The sequence below is a fragment of the Zootoca vivipara genome, chromosome 11 (assembly GCF_963506605.1).
Source record: "Zootoca vivipara chromosome 11, rZooViv1.1, whole genome shotgun sequence".
Taxonomy (NCBI): Eukaryota; Metazoa; Chordata; class Lepidosauria; order Squamata; family Lacertidae; genus Zootoca; species Zootoca vivipara.
In genome coordinates, this window is record NC_083286.1 from 32,414,623 (window position 1) to 32,430,858 (window position 16,236).

Sequence of the window (16,236 nt, forward strand, 5' to 3'; positions counted from 1 at the left end):
GCGGTAGCAGCGCCAGCGCCAGCAGGTTCGGTGCAGCCTTTGTTCTTCGGGTCCCCACGAGGCTCCCCGTGTGGCGCGCAGGAGCTGCGGGATCAGGGCCCTTCACTTGGGGGGGGGCTCCTTCACCCTCTTGGGCAGCTAGGGGTGATGGCGACTGCAGTCGCAAGGCAGGCCCCCCAGGATCGTTGCGCGGTGGGAGGTCTCAGGCCACGGAGCTCCGCTTGGTCATCGGCTGGGCGCCCTCGGCTTCTGCCCGGCGGGCCTGCGGGGGGCCTCAGCGGCTCCTCGCTTGCTCCGCCGGATGTTTCCGACGCCCACGTGGTCGCCGTGGGGTCCGCAGCCTGGAAGGCGGTTTCGGGCCTCTAGGCCCAGGGGTTCCGCTGAGTCTCCGGCCGGGCACATTCAGCCTCGGTCCGGTGGGGTCGCCGGGGGGCCTTCAGCGGCTCCCTGGTTGATCCACCGGGCTCGCTTGGCGCCCATGCACCGGTGGCGGCAGTTGCGCCGGTTCCGGCGGGCCAGAGGCTTGGCATCTTGAGGACCCCTCTGGCATAGCTCGCGGACCCCTGGGGGTCCGCGGACCACCAGTTGGGAAACACTGGGTTAGACTCAGCCTGACCCCTGTGTTTTTTCTCCCTCATGGCTTGGATTTATGGCCTACTTGAAATGAGGCTGCACTTTAAATTTTAATACTGTATTTTAATCTGTATTTTAACTAATTGTTTTTATGTTTTATTGTGGTTCTGTTGGTGTCAGCCGCCCTGAGCCCGGTTTTTGACTGGGGAGGGCGGGGTATAAATAAAAATTTATTATTATTATTATTATTATTATTATTATTATTATCCATCTTGTTACGGAAAATGTTAACACTTCAAAAGCACAGGTAATGCCACTGGTTAATGTCATCACCACTATACAAGACTGTCCGCCTCAATCATACCTAGATTTCCTTATCTAAATTCCCATCGATCCATGAAGCTGACTGGGTGGCCTTGGGCAAGCCACTGGATTGCCATGAAGATAACACACACAAATGACAGAATACAAATGTGATGAGTAAAAAATAAAATACAAATTAGGTTTTTTTAAAAAAAAATTACCCTTGCTTCTCATTCTTGAACACATTTATGTGGAAGCATGCCCTATTTTTATTTCAGCTTGACCACAGTAATTCTGGCACAGCTGAAGACAGGAGGGAGACCCTGTTAGTATATCACATCTCTGCTCTTCAACTGGTTGACAATTTTCAACCAAGCCAGGTTCAAGGTGTTGCTATTCATATATAAATCCCTTAACAGTATGGGACCAGTTTACTTGTGGGATCGTCTTATCTCATATATGCTCACTTGACTGCTTCAGTTTTTGAAACTGGTATTGTATCAGGCGCCACATAATATGCATTCTTGTAAGAAATCAATATTTTAGTCTAGCAGCACCTACACTTTGGAAGTCCCTGCCTAATGACATCAGGCAAGCGCCTTTGCTGTACCCTCTCATGGTTGCTCAAAACATTTTTGTTTAGGAAAGCCTTTCTAGACATATAGAAGTTGCATGCATTCTAATCTTGTTTTCAGCTTATTGTTGTTTCCACTTTTTTTTGAACATTTTAAAAAATACCTCTGTGACTGTCCTTTACTGAAAACGTTATGTTATTGTACATGGGTTTGAGGCTTTATTACAATCAAGTGATAGATAAATTTTGTTTAAATATATAAATAAATAATGACTGTCAACAGGACTTATTTCCAACGACGCTATGGTCTAAACCACAGAGCCTAGGGCTTGCCGATCAGAATGTCGGCGGTTCGAATCCCCGCAACAGGTTGAGCTCCCGTTGTTCAGTCCCAGCTCCTGCCAACCTAGCGGTTCGAAAGCACGTGAAGCGCAAGTAGATAAATAGGTACCGCTCCGGCGGGAAGGTAAACGGCGTATCTGTATGCTGCTTTGGTTCACCAGAATCGGCTTAGTCATGCTGGCCACATGACCTGGAAGCTGTCTGCGGACAAACGCCGGCTCCCTCGGCCTATAGAGCGAGATGAGCGCCACAACCCCAGAGTCGTCCACAACTGGACCTAATGGTCAGGGGCACCTTTACCTTTACACTAAAGAGTGCAGCCTGATCTTAGTGCAATTTTCATGCAATATCCTTGATGAGCACAGCTTCCCAGGTCTGGTCTGCTTGCCTGGTAAGCTACCTTTTGGAACCTTCATGGTTCAGTGAGACTAGAACTATGGGAATAGAACTACAGAAAGGAATCTCAGTAGGAACAAATACTGTACAGTATCAGGTTCTACACTTAGGCTTGAAGCATCAGCTGCACAAATATAAGATGGGAGACACCTGGATTGCCAATAGTACATGTGGAAAGGATCTAGGGAGTCATAGAAGACCCCAAGCTTAATGTGAGTCCAATGCGTGATGCAGCAGAAAAAAAGCTAATGTCATTCTAGGTCTAGGATGCATCAACAGAAGTAAATTGTTCCAATTAAGGGGACAGTATACTTTATTCTTCCTTTGTCAGACCACACCTGGAGTACTGTGTCCAGTTCTGGGCACCACACTTTAGGAAGGATATGGACAAACTGGAATGTGTGCAGAAGAGGGTGACCAAAATTCATCATAGGTCTGGAAACCAAGCTTTATCAGGAATGGTGGAGGGAATTTGATACGTTTATCCTGGTAAAAAGGAGACAGAGGAAAAAGGATAGCTATCTTCAAATATCTAAAGGGCTGTTACATGAAGGATGGAGCAAGCTTGTTTTCTCCTGCTCCAGGGGATAGGACCCAAGCCAATGATCTCAATTTACAAGAAAGCAAATTCTGACTAAACATCAGAAATAACTTTCTGACAGTAAGAGCTGTTTAACAGTGGAACAGACTCCCATGAGAGGTGGTGGACTGAGGCCATCTATCCTGGATGCTTTAGTTAAGATTTCTGTATTGCAGGGGATTGGACTAGATGACCCTCGAGGTCCCTTCAAACTCTACAATTATATGGTGCAGATAGACAGTTATTTCCCTCAAAAAAGTGCATATTTCCCCTGAAACAAGCACCTATAAGTTTTCCAACATAAAAGTGGAAAGCGTAGGGCACTGTTGGGAAGGACAATTAGAAGATGGTAAAACGGCAGAGGGAAGATTTCTGATCTTTCTCTCTCTCATACGTATGCACAGAAATCATATTGGTGTCTATGGCCTGGGCAGTTGTTTTTAAGAAAAATAAATAGATGAAGCATTAAGGGACAAAACTACAAAACATTAGCATCATGTGTAGCTTTGAGTGTGAGTTAGTGAAGAAATGTTAGTGAATAAAAACCATATAAAAGGTTTTCCACCAGGTCTGAAAAAAATTAGAGATCTGGCAAGCCTCTGTTTACCTCATGTGATAAATACTGTTATTTATCAATGCTAGTAACTTACAAGAAACTTCTGTCATTTTTCAAATCACGCCAGATAGTCTAAAGTGGTAAAGCAATAAATTAAATTAAATTCATTCAGATTATGTTCCCAGGAGGAGGGTAAATACAAAGCTACATTATAATTTGAGCCATTCCCGTAGCTTTCATTGTTGTTGCCTTCATCAGAGTAACTATATAGCCTTTTACTCCTTGGGATTCAGATAATAACTCAAACTTAATGCATGTTTAACAAAATGATTTCTTGCTTTACTTAAATTTTGGAATCAAAAAATCAAAGAAATCCTTATACTGATTAAAAACAACCTCACAGATCTTGGAATTGCTGTGCAGTGTCCCCTATATTACTGAAGATTAATGGTCTACTATACTGAAACTCTCTTGAAAAAAACCATAATGTAACAATTCTTAATAAAGCAATACTTACAGAAACATCTTTCAGATTCTTTTCATAAGAAAAATTGAGGCACTCTCCATCCACTCCTCCTTTAGAAATATCAAAATTGTATTTGTCTGCCAGTGCTCCTTCAAATAACAACACTTTTTTAAGCTCTCCAATGTATTTCTCTCGCTCCATTTCCATGTCATCAGCTTCCTTGGAAATATCTTCCTCAGGCACTGTTGGAAGATTCCATGCACATTTTTGTCACAATGCAGCTTCTTACAGGATTTCTTCAAAGTATAGAATAAGGCAAGACATGGTTGGTTTTATATTCCATCCCTTATCACATTCTGTAATTTACCAAACACTTTATAGGTCAATTTATTGCTGCTGACCGCAGAAGCAAATAATTAAGAATCACCACAATGATTCAAAAGTTTCTAAAGCTAAAGAAATATGAACTGCCTGATGATATCCAGGTGAGGCACACATAAACCCACTAAAATAAAATGGTTTAGGTGCACATAACTGCAAGGATTATAGCCTGAAATCTAGGATTTGAACTAAACCTCACAGAATTAGAGGACCTTTCTAGAGAGCTCAGTAGTATTTGAATCAGCTCTCGTCTTTAATGCTCCTTATCTTCTTTTTAACCTTTACAACTCAATCTAGTTTTTGCTTACCCCATCTGAAGTTACGCTATGATTTCAAAGCCCATTTCACAATCCTATGTTAAGGAAAGCATCAAACCCAAACATGTGGACGATTTGAAGAGTAAACAAGTACGCACTTTGGCATTGGTCTTGATAGTGTAAGCTCAACATTTCTACTTAGAAGTAAACACTATGGGCTTAGTAAACATATGTGTGGGATCAGATAATTTGATATCTCCCTGCAATGTATTTTAATGTTATTATTCATTTTTGATTATTCATGTGCTCCATTTCTTTCTTAACTCTTACACTCAACCCAATTCACAAATAAAGCTAGGTTTAGTTCAACAGGTCTTCCAACACCAGCATGTACTGCCACCCGGATTTCAACACTGATCCATTTAAGAGCCACCCTACACATTTATTGATCCTTGTGGTGAGCCATTTCTCCATGGTGACACCCTGCACATTCCATTAATATGTATCACCCCTCTTCTTAATGACTAGGAGTCAGAGCCAGTATCAGAACCTGACACCCTTGGGCAGCTGCTGAGGCCTCAGCCCCAAAGCAGAGTCGAGTGCCAGTATCTGGTCCAAGCTCCCCTTTAAAACATCTGACCTGACACTCGGATCAACTGCCACATTAATACCTCAGCTCAGACATCTGTCAAATTCATCTCATATAATGCTCCTATATAGCAGGGGAGGCCAACTCCCAAGAGACTGCAATCTACTCACAGAATTAAAAACTGGCAGTGATCTACTCCCGTTTTCTTAGGGAGGAGGAAAGTCCCATGGGGGGGGGGGGGTTTCAGGTCAAAGTTGTTGAGCTTTTTTAATGGAGGAGGAGAGCCATGTTTTTAGGCAGTTCAAGGCTTAGCTGTTGGCCATTTTTAGTGGGAAAGGGGAACAGCCACTCACCAACAGATCACTGGGGAAACAAACAGCCTCACTTACTAAATTCCGTCTTCCGTTCTGTAGATCGTGCAACAATGGAGGGCGGGGCTTTACCAATGCTAAGGAAAGGGGCCCAGTGATTGACCGCAATCTACCAAAACCTCCCAGGGATATAACAGTAGATCACGATCGACCTGTTGGGACATCCCTGCTATATACCATCACTCTGGGGCATTGTGGGAAATTGTAATGGTGGTTAGACTGAGCTGCCAAGTGCTGTTTGCAATACAGTGGCCAGGTAAACCCAACAGGGCCAATTGACAAATGAGGAGGCTCCTCAAAGGATGCTTTGTCCACAGTGTTAGAAACTGAGCTATGAAAGCTAGGAGCTAAATGGCACCTTAAACCTAGGCTATGGGTACAACAACAGAATGTCTAGGAGTGCTTTTAAATAACAAGAATATAAAACTGAAAATGAACGAACTGCAGCTAAAATATTATGTTCATTCTTCATATGGTCTAGTTCAGGGGTCCCCAAACTAAGGCCCGGGGGCCGGATGTGGCCCAATCGCCTTCTAAATCTGGCCCGCGGACGGTCCGAGAATCAGCATGTTTTTACATGATTAAAATACACCTCTGGGTTATTTGTGGGGCCTGCCTGGTGTTTTTACATGAGTAGAATGTGTACATCAGTAGAATGTGTCCTTTTATTTAAAATGCATCTCTGGGTTATTTGTGGGGACTGCCTGGTATTTTTACATGAGTAGAATGTAATGTCCGGCCCCCCACAAGGTCTGAGGGACAGTGGACCGGCCCCCTGCTGAAAAAGTTTGCTGACCCCTGGTCTAGTTCTTCCCATGCCCACCCCCTAATATTCTTAAGAAGGTCTCTTCTCCAGTCTTCAGGGAGTGGGGGAGCAGAAAAAGGTCCTCCTTTCCTTCCACTCTGCAGTTTTAATCTGAAAACTTAAGCGCAGAACTGTGCCTGGAGCTCAAAAACTGCTCATGCTAATGAAATTCCCTGTCGCAAAATGCGCCTAGAACAATGGGAGTTTTGAATACTGTTTGTCCAGGGCCATCTGACACCTGGTAAAAATTAGTTTTTATAAGCATCCCTAATTGTTATGGAAATTTTCAATGGCATCTGTAATTCCCACAACAGTTTTGCAGGGTAATACAATAGAGTACAATCAAGCATGAAAAGGAACCATGGGGAAACGGCTCACAGTGAAAATCAGATGTGCGTAGATTATTGTTGTCCATTAATCATTGGGAGGGTGACAAGCTTTAGGATTTAGCAACTTGCACCCACCCAAGTATGATGATCACCAGAACAATTACTTCCCACACTTGGGAGCACAAAACAGGCATAAAGAAAGGACCCGCAACCAGACTTACTTTACATACACATATGTGTAATACTCTTCCTACCAACAAGCTCTACGAGGTCAATTCAAATACTTGACATTTCGTAAACCACTTAATCTCTAAAGCTATATATGCAGAACAGTCATTTATATCCAGGCATGAACCAATAAGACATTTGAGATTTCTCTTCTGTGTCACCCCATGAGTCAAGCCACTGCTGAGTTTTAAAAGGAGTTTGCCCTGTCAACTCTGGGTTATTCAGTGATGAAAACCTAAAAAGAACACCATGGCTCTTCCTCAGTTCCCCTACACACACTAGTTCCTTAATAAATGCAACCTTAATAAATGGAACAATGACAGAAGTGATCATTAGGAGCTGTGGGGGCTACAAAGGGTCAGCAGTATGCTGACGACATACAGCTCCACATCTTCATAGCACCTGAGTTAGGAAAGGCTATGCAATATCTAGTCCACTTCCTGGATATAACAGTAGACTAAATGAGGGTCAATAAACTAAGTTTGAATCCTTGGCAGATGCAGGCACTGCGGGTGGGTGGTTCCCATGTCCAGGAAATTGGTTGGTTGAGCCGGTTTGTCCCTCCCCTTACCTGGCCATCCCCTGGCAACACCTCCCCAGGCAGGATTGGATGCCAGGCTTGGGTAGGTGGAGACCCCTGGCATCCTACCTGGGAAGGCGGTGCCAGTCCTGAACTTCCAGGGAGCCGCCCTCTGGGATCAGGGGGCTGCGCGCGTCCATGCAAAAAGCGCCCGCCATTGATGTGTGGAGCGGTCATTCTTGAGAGGGTTGAATGCTTTCAGAAAGAAAAGGTTTGCAGTATGTGGCTGTCCATGGATCCATCTGTGTTGTTGGAGGCTCGGGTAGCTGCAGTGGCTAGAAGTGCCTCCAACTACCTACTGTCCCGATCCCCTGGCGTACCTGGCGGCAAGTCAGTATGTCAAGTCGAAAGCCGAAAGACCAGGGGTCAAGCTACACAAGCAAGATCCAAGGTCCAGAAATGTATTCCAGGGTCAATCCAAGTAGCCAAATCTGAAGTCCAACAGTCAGGATACAGTCCAGAGTCAAACCCAACATGCAGTCTGAGAGCATCCAAGTCAAGGTCTACCAACATGGGCAGCTGAATAGACGCTGCCCCTCAGCTCTGCTTCCCTTTTGTACTTTGCATGTTGATTGCAGATTCTGGACTTAATGAGGCATGTGACCCTCACCTGTTCCAAGCCTCCTCCAGCTGAGAAATCACACACCTCCTCCCAGAACAAGTGAGCCTCACCTAATGAGCTAGGAAGATGGGCCATGGGCATTTGCCTGCCTCAGCCTCCTAGAGTGGCACTTCCACTGCTCCCTATGCCTCAGAGTTCATGGAGACAGGGGCTCCTCTGCCTCTGGTGATGGGTTCTGCTGCTCTGGTTCCAGTGCACTGACCACCATCCCCTTGCCATCCTCCGCCATCCTGTATTTCCTTCCCTATTCCTTGCTTGCCCTGGTGTGTCCCATTCTTGGCTACACCCCTCACTGGGATCCTCTTCCTCCTCCCTGTCATCTCACCAGTTCATGACACCTACTGCTGGTACACCAGCCATGGGTATTCTTCAACAGGGATAGTGTGACTGTAGTGTATCGTGGATTGGCAAGCAATGGACTCTATGTAGCGCTACCCTTGAACTTGTCTCAACAGCTCCTCCTGATGCAAAATGCTGTGGCCAGACTCTACCATCAGCACTGTGGTCAGACGACCATCGCCACGAAACTCCAGTACTTAAACTCTTGCATTGACCATCTATATGGCACCAGGCCAAGTTCAAGATTCTGGTATTAATTTACAAGGCCCTTAACAACTTTGGTCCATGATACCTTAAGGCCCACTTGATACCTTATATCCCTGGCTGGCTGCTGAGGTTTTCAGGAAAGTCACTGTTTGTGGCTTAGCCTTAGAATAGAATAGAATAGAATAGAATAGAATAGAATAGAATAGAATAGAATAGAATAGAATAGAATAATAATTTATTGGCCAAGTACTAACATACTTGGAATTTGGTTTCGGCTACATTGCAATGTAAAAGTACTTTATACAAAGTGTGCAGAACACTATTTCAAGATCACCAGTAGAGTGACTTCAGAACAGGTTGAGGTGGTTGTTGGTGCCTCTGGCGCTGACTGAATGGCACTAGAAGATAATGCTTGACTTTCGAACCTGCTATAAAACTAATTCAGGTCATTTGCCAATTTTTTGACTCTCTGGAGCAGAAGATGTTCTGTAAATTCTTCCAAAGAGTAGCCAAGTCCCTGTTTGAGAATTGAGTCTGAATCATAGGTTTGTTTTGCCACTTTAATCCCCTTCATCAGTGCATTCCTAGCTTGGTTGTACAAAAATCTGTCTCCTTCCCTGTAAGCCTCCTCTTTAGCATATTGGAGTTTCTTGAGTTTTATTGATTAATAAGGTGCAGTTCATCCATTTAATTGGCAAGTGAGCGATGACTTGAAAGGTGAATAGATGGTAAAGCCAATCTCATTCCTCGCCAAAACGTCTTCGCAATTTTCCTCTAAGGTTGGAGCGTAATTACATGAAAAGGCTTCTCTGATGTTTAAAATCTCATCCCTTATAGTTCAACACTGTAAGTTTTGAAGTTTTGCTTATGCATTTGAGGCCTGACAATGAAGAATCTGGGGGAAGTCTCATTTCACATATACCATTTTGTGCACTTGTTGCAGAAAAGTGAGACAGAAATCCTTGAAATAAATAATTACATAAATAAATAGCATCTGATCATACATCACCTTTCCCAGTCCAAGCTGATCGGCCATCACTGAGTACTACCTCAAAACCGGCGCCCAAATCTTTTTGCCACACTATCTGAAGAAAATAAGTTGTGTCTGGATCAGAAACAGGGGAGATGCGAACAACTTTCTTCTCCATTGTTCTCCAAAAGGCTGTTTAGGAAAATTGAGAAATGGAGGGGGGGGAGGGGAAAGAAACAATATATAACTTAAATCTATTCCCAGTTCAATGAAGAGGAACAAAATATGAAATTGGCAAGCTATGCTAACCACAGCTCTGTGAATTAATACAGATAATGTTTCGATTTCTCTATGGGACCAAATAATTTAAGCTTCCTTTATTTTTCCTGTAGGAATTTAAAATCTAATACACAAAACCTGCATGGCCACCATAACCTGAAAGAGATTGTACTTTACTTTAGAATAAATATTCAAGTGGGGTGGGAGTACTAAATATAGTTCACTTGAGCCAACAAGTGGGGGAAGAGGGACAACTATACACATGTGCGCAAACCCATAGGCAGTGGTCACTGCTGCTCACATGGATCCCTGGATCTAAGTCAACAAAGCCTTCTGCTCTTGAGCAGTGGAGAAGTTCAGCTCCAAATGTTAACTCAGAAAACAGCTGCATTGTAATAAAAAAGAAAGAAAAAGAAAAATGTGAGGAGCAATTCACTTAAAATAATGCTGAGGGGCCTAAAGACTACAACCATAACAAAAATCACAACTGGAACTCATCAATTGGAAAAACATGTTTGAATTCTAAGTGAAAAATCAGTCTTCTACTCTTGATTGAGCATGAATACCCAGAGTAACCAATGCAAAGCTTAAAAGGCTTCTAGTAACTACACATAAGTTCCTTGTTTATTTCATTTATTTAAAAGTTTTATATCAACTAAAGAAGCTGTGCAGATAAAGGGGCAAATGGGGGGGGGAGCTTTTGATAGATTATGGTTAAGCAAAGAAACACCCAAGATAATTTGACACAACCCACCCTGTAAGAATTCACCACACCAGCTCATTTCAGGCCTGTCATAAACTAATCTAGGCTACAGAATGCAATGATATCATCTTCGGTGCATGCCAAACCTAGAGGCATCTGTAGATCAGCTCTTCTCTCTCTCTCTCTCATTCCACAGAGACATCAAGGATCTGATTCACTGTGGAAGTCACAGTTTGCACTGGGTTTCCGATGATGCAGATGGCCTTAGAGAGCCTGCAGGGCCCAGACAGTATGGGGGCAGGATGGAGGGGGAATACAAACTTATAACACAGGTCCCCTTCAGTGCACATACTCCAAACAAGCAAACTGGGTTCTCCTTTCAATTAAATTCTCTTAATCAATTAAATTGATTAATTGATTAATTGCTTCAAGGTTGAACATTAGGCTGTCTTCCCCCTTTGGGTTCTTAAATCCAAAGCAAATAGCAAACGAGGAGACAAGGGTACAGGGAAGGCTCACCAGCTAAGGGTGGAACAATCTTGGTGAGTTTTCACAATGACCTGGCAGGTAGGGTTTGCATTTTAATGAACATTTACTAATATGCAAACCAAAACACAGCTATTATTCAAAATTCACACTCCTCCCAATTTTGCAATATAGTTCTCCAACCAACCAGCGGGTATAAAAATACATATATTGGAGGAAGTATGCATACAGGTGCATGTAATGCTGAAAGCCACATACAAAACTGCATTATATTTATAAAAAAAATCTTTGCAGAAGTGTGCATATCAGTTTTAAATGCATAACAAATGCTGATGAATTTTCATGGATTTTTTTTAATGATAATTGCTGCAGAAATGTGAAGAACTCAATTTAAATTTAGAAAAATGAGAAACTGAAACTGACCGATTCGTCTATCCTCACAAGGAATCTGAGAAAGTTGTTTCTTGGGGAAGAACTATTCAGGATTCTGTTTCCTAAGGGGATGAGTTACATAAAAGCAAGGCACACAACTCTTGGCCATTGATACAAGGTGAAAAAGTGGTGCATAGCCACTATGTGCAAAACTGAATAGGGAGCCTTCTGCTTTGCAAAGTCAAATGCATGATGAAGCATCCGAGTAGCAGCACTGATCTGAATGCAGGGATTCTAGGTACTATTAATGGCAATGATTATTGATTAATGTACAGGTGGGCTTTTTGGAAAGGTGCTTTTTTCTCACCAGGACTAATGCATGACCGAATGGAAGCACATGCTTGGGGTATTTACAGAATCCCATGGAAATACAGTCACTTCCAAGTCACATTTCCTTCACAGATATTGTGGGGAGATTACACTGAAAAAGCATAATACTAGACCTCGACACATAAGCCAGGAGTTCATACAGTTAATAATCATTCACATTACTATACATCCATATTTCAGCATTTGTTCCTAAAACACCCAGTAGCCTGTTGTAATGCTTGTGAATTCTTCTGAAAATGTTTAAATAAACAATTAAAAACAGTTGGCTTCTATTTGTTACTGAAAGAAAACACACATTAAAAACTTCACAAGTTCTTAAAAGCAGCTTTTGCAAATTTCTGATATGACAGCCATACTTTTACAACAATATCACACTGTTTAATTAAAGCAGACTGGTAAAAACCCAAATATTTTCTAGCACTACCTCATTTAGATGCTATTGTAAATAAGACCCATTTTTAATCCTATGATAAGCATCTCTCAGCCAGTAATAGCCAGATGGGGAGGAGTATCCTGGAATGCCTTTAAAGATTCAATAAAGCTGCTTCTGTAGTCTGAAGATATTTGCCATCTCTGGAAAATTAAAGCACTCAGTCTCTATGTCCCTTCATTAATACAAAGGAACGCTTTAGGGAAACTGATTGATTATAGCAACAGGAAAGCCAGCATTTTTTTCCTAAGGGCTTGAAGAATCATATCAACACCTCACCATATAACTGCTAAGAAAGATTGGCTTGCAGGTGGGAAGCACAGAGTTCCACCCCAATTTGTACATCACTGGCTGTATTGAAAGCATCAGACAGTTGACGATTGAGCTGCTCATCTTTAGTACTTTGTGTCTTTTAGTGTTGGCATCTATGATCTTTATTAGGCAATGCTTCCTTCTGGGTAAGAATCAGCTGTTGGCTGGCATGTAATTAGTTGGAGTCTACTCCACGAACAATGACAGTCCACATTCCTGATGAATAAACAAGACTTAAAAAAATTAGTAGACAAATGATTTTGTACACTGCTTTGGACAGCACTCAGGCACAATACAGAAGCCAATTTTTAGGTTTCCTTCACTGCTCCACAGAGTGTCATTTATACTTCGACTCCAGCTTTTGCTTTCTGGCTTGCAGAACTGTCTTTTGAGAGAGTGATTGAGGGAGAAAGGTTACAGCAGCAGGTGTCTCAAACCTCCACTATTATACTTTGGGAACATGCAGATCTAAAAGAAAAAATATTACAACACTTGAACAATTACATTTACAGCTTGCTCCTGTTCACATGGCACATAGACCATAACTGATCTTGCCATGTTTCAAGAAACACATGAGCAGTGGTGTAAGGGCTGCCCATTAGCCCCTGTCTGCCTCAACCAACCCCCATCTCCCTGTCCCCTTACTTGCAACCAATGCACAGTGCACTTCGTACTAGCTTTCTCCACAGCTCATTTTGCCCTGGGAGGAAAAGGAGCACAGCAGTGTCCCTCTCATTGGCTTATCAAACAAGCCTTCCTTCTGCTAGCCTTAGAGATTGGGCCTGGCTGGGACCTCTAATGTGGATCAGGGCAATGAAACACATTTTGACTCCCCTCTACAGTTTGGTCCCTCCTTGTAAACCAATATTTCAACCTAATGCAAACTTTTCTGGTCTATTCTGTGTGACAGCAGAGTGTTTCCATGCCAAAATGTGCTGTGTCATCATTATTCTGTGTGGTAAAGGTAAAGGGACCCCTGACTATTAGGTCCAGTTGTGACCGACCCTGGGGTTGCGACGCTCATCTCGCTCTATAGGCCGAGGGAGCCGGCGTACAGCTTCCAGGTCATGTGGCCAGCATGACAAAGCCACTTCTGACGAACCAAAGCAGCACACAGAAACGCCGTTTACCTTCCCGCTGTAGCGGTACCTCTTTATCTACTTGCATTTTGACATGCTTTCGAACTGCTAGGTTGGCAGGAGCTGGGGACCAAGCAACGGGAGCTCACCCCATCGCGGGGATTCAAACCGCCGATCTTCTGATTGGCAAGCCCTAGGCTCTGTGGTTTAACCCACAGCGCCACCCGCGTCCCCATTCTGTGTGGTACCTCTGGTTAAGAACTTAATTCGTTCTGGAGGTCCGTTCTTAACCTGAGGTACCACTTTAGCTAATGGGGTCTCCCGCTGCCGCCGCATGATTTCTGTTCTCGTCCTGAGGTAAAGTTCTTAACCCTAGGTACTATTTCTGGGTTAGCAGAGTCTGTAACCTGAAGCGTCTGTAACCCGAGGTGTGTTTGTAACCCAAGGTACCACTGTAATTATTTCTGAAGCAGCAGGCAAAATTCTTGCAAACCTTCTATCACACAGGAGCCCCACAACCATTCACTCATTCCTGCAGTCAGGATGTTTGGGGAAAAAAAGACTGTTTTTCCATCACTCCTGAGGGAATTCATAGCAAGAATCTCTGTTACAGTTGCTATTGTGGCGCACGCGCACACACCCCATCTACCCCAAAAACTATTCTCTACAGGTGCTCCCTGACCACCATCAGTCAAGCAGTGTGTGCCTCCTTCCATCTTAGAAGTGCAGAACTCTACCCAATAGGATGTCCACAGGCCTACCTCCACTCAGCAACAAAGAGCAAGAAAAGCAATGTCCCACTGGGAGTAATGCTAGCTGGGACTGCAGGAAGTACTAGCAAACTTAGGGAACCATTAAGTTCATTGATCCCAATGCTGACTGTGTCTCCTTTCTAAAAGGCAGGAGATTCAACTGAACAACAGGCTGTTGTTCAGTTACGGGCCAGAACTAAACATGCTCAGTTGAAGAGAAGCCAGTCAGAAGATTTGTGTATGTCCTAGGTGGCAAAGAAACATGAGAATCTCAAACTTGCAAGTGAAGTCTTTAAAGTTTTAAATTGCATTTACAGGTTAAATTTATATGAACAGAAGTGGTCACTGATGGCTGCAACAAAACAAAGCAATGCTTAAGCTAGCTCTCTGGATCTTTGCTAATGTAAACCAGAACAAGTCACGGTACTCTTGACTTTATGGAAGAATAGCCACTGTTATGTTCCTCCCATCAAACTAAAAACTCAGAAAATATATAATTAAGCAGCAAATTGTTTCTCTCATAACTAATCAGCTATGATTTCTTCTTGTTAGATCAATACAATAACAATGGATTGTACAGTGGTACCTCAGGTTAAGAATTCTGGAGGTTTGTTCTTAACCTGAAACTGTTCTTAACCTGAGGTACCACTGTAGCTAATGGGGCCTCCTGCTGACACCGCACAATTTCTGTTCTCATCCTGAAGCAAAGTTCTTAATCTCTGAGGTACTATTTCTGGGTTAGCAAAGTCTGTAACCTGGAACGTCTGTAACCTGGAACGTCTGTAACCCGAGGTACCACTGCATCCAGCGTTAGTTCTACTTAGAGTAATCCTGTGGAAATTAATAGGCATGACTAACTTAGGCACAATTAATAGGTACAACTAACTCTGAGCAAACCTTACTTACACCTAACCTATTATGGGTTGCTACTGTATTTTTTTAACCATAAGAACTTTATAGTTCTTCTAAAATAAGTTTTCATAAGATCCTTACATTTTTCAAGCTGAAATCAATGGAACTGGAATTTCACTAACTCTGGCTGGATCGTGCCATGGTTTTTACAAACGGGACTAATTTACCCCATTGGTTTCAATGGGAACACATTAACTAAGCCTGTATATTACAACAAAACAGTAAAGAAACATAGACAACTCTATGTAGTGATGTATTTCCTATGTTTTCTGCTTTCTTTTGCCAAAATGTCTCAGAGGAAGTCTACATTTCACATTCTCAGGTCATTTATTTTATTCTCCAATAAAGGAAGCACATTCTTCATTTTTGAGAGTAGATGGCGGACATAAAGTAATATTTTTTGTAAACATTATTATTGTATATCATTTTCCCCAAACATGGACACGGTAAACCTCAGTCCTCCAGTGCATTTAATTTTGGATCCACTGACAGCAACCAAAGCCAACACTTATCGAAGGCTCAAATGCAGGCATAATCGGCTTCCTGCCACCTGCACTCTGTGTATTGGATGGGACTGAATTTGGCCTTTGTCCTCATAACCACACGAGGCTTCTGGATCATTCAAAATAATATTCAGCTAAGCATTCAGCGCTGAGCTTCTGCATCTGAAGGCAGCCCTGTTTAGGGAAGTTTTTAATGTGTGACATTTTAATGTATTTTAATCTTTGTTGGAAGCTGCCCAGAGTGATTGGGGAAACCCAGCTGGATGGGCAGGGTACAAATAATAATAAATTATTATTATTATTATTATTATTATTATTATTATTATTATTATTAACAACTCACCTCGATTTCTACTCTTGCCATATAAAGGAAGTATAATTAACACTAAAAACAAAATAAAATTTAATGAACAAATTTCAAGTATAGTCTAAATCACTACATACCTTGTGCCTTAATGTTACCAAAAGGGGAATAAATAATTTAGTGAGAGCAAGTTAGGGGGCAGGACCTGCCAGTGTGCTTCTGCTCTCCGTCACGTCAGGGGCATAG

At 42.7% G+C, this 16,236-nt stretch overlaps 1 protein-coding gene across 1 annotated transcript in view; it reads right to left on the reverse strand.

The window, feature by feature from the left end:
* The window catches only part of XRCC4 (X-ray repair cross complementing 4), a 72,104-nt gene that overhangs the window by 52,351 nt on the left and 3,517 nt on the right, over nucleotides 1–16,236 (reverse strand). The window contains exons 3-4 of the mRNA XM_060280215.1: nucleotides 9,508–9,660; nucleotides 3,842–4,032 (exon numbers count right to left, since the gene is read on the reverse strand). Of these exons, the coding sequence (XP_060136198.1) occupies nucleotides 3,842–4,032; nucleotides 9,508–9,660 (344 nt within the window). The remainder of the gene's footprint in view (nucleotides 1–3,841; nucleotides 4,033–9,507; nucleotides 9,661–16,236) is intronic.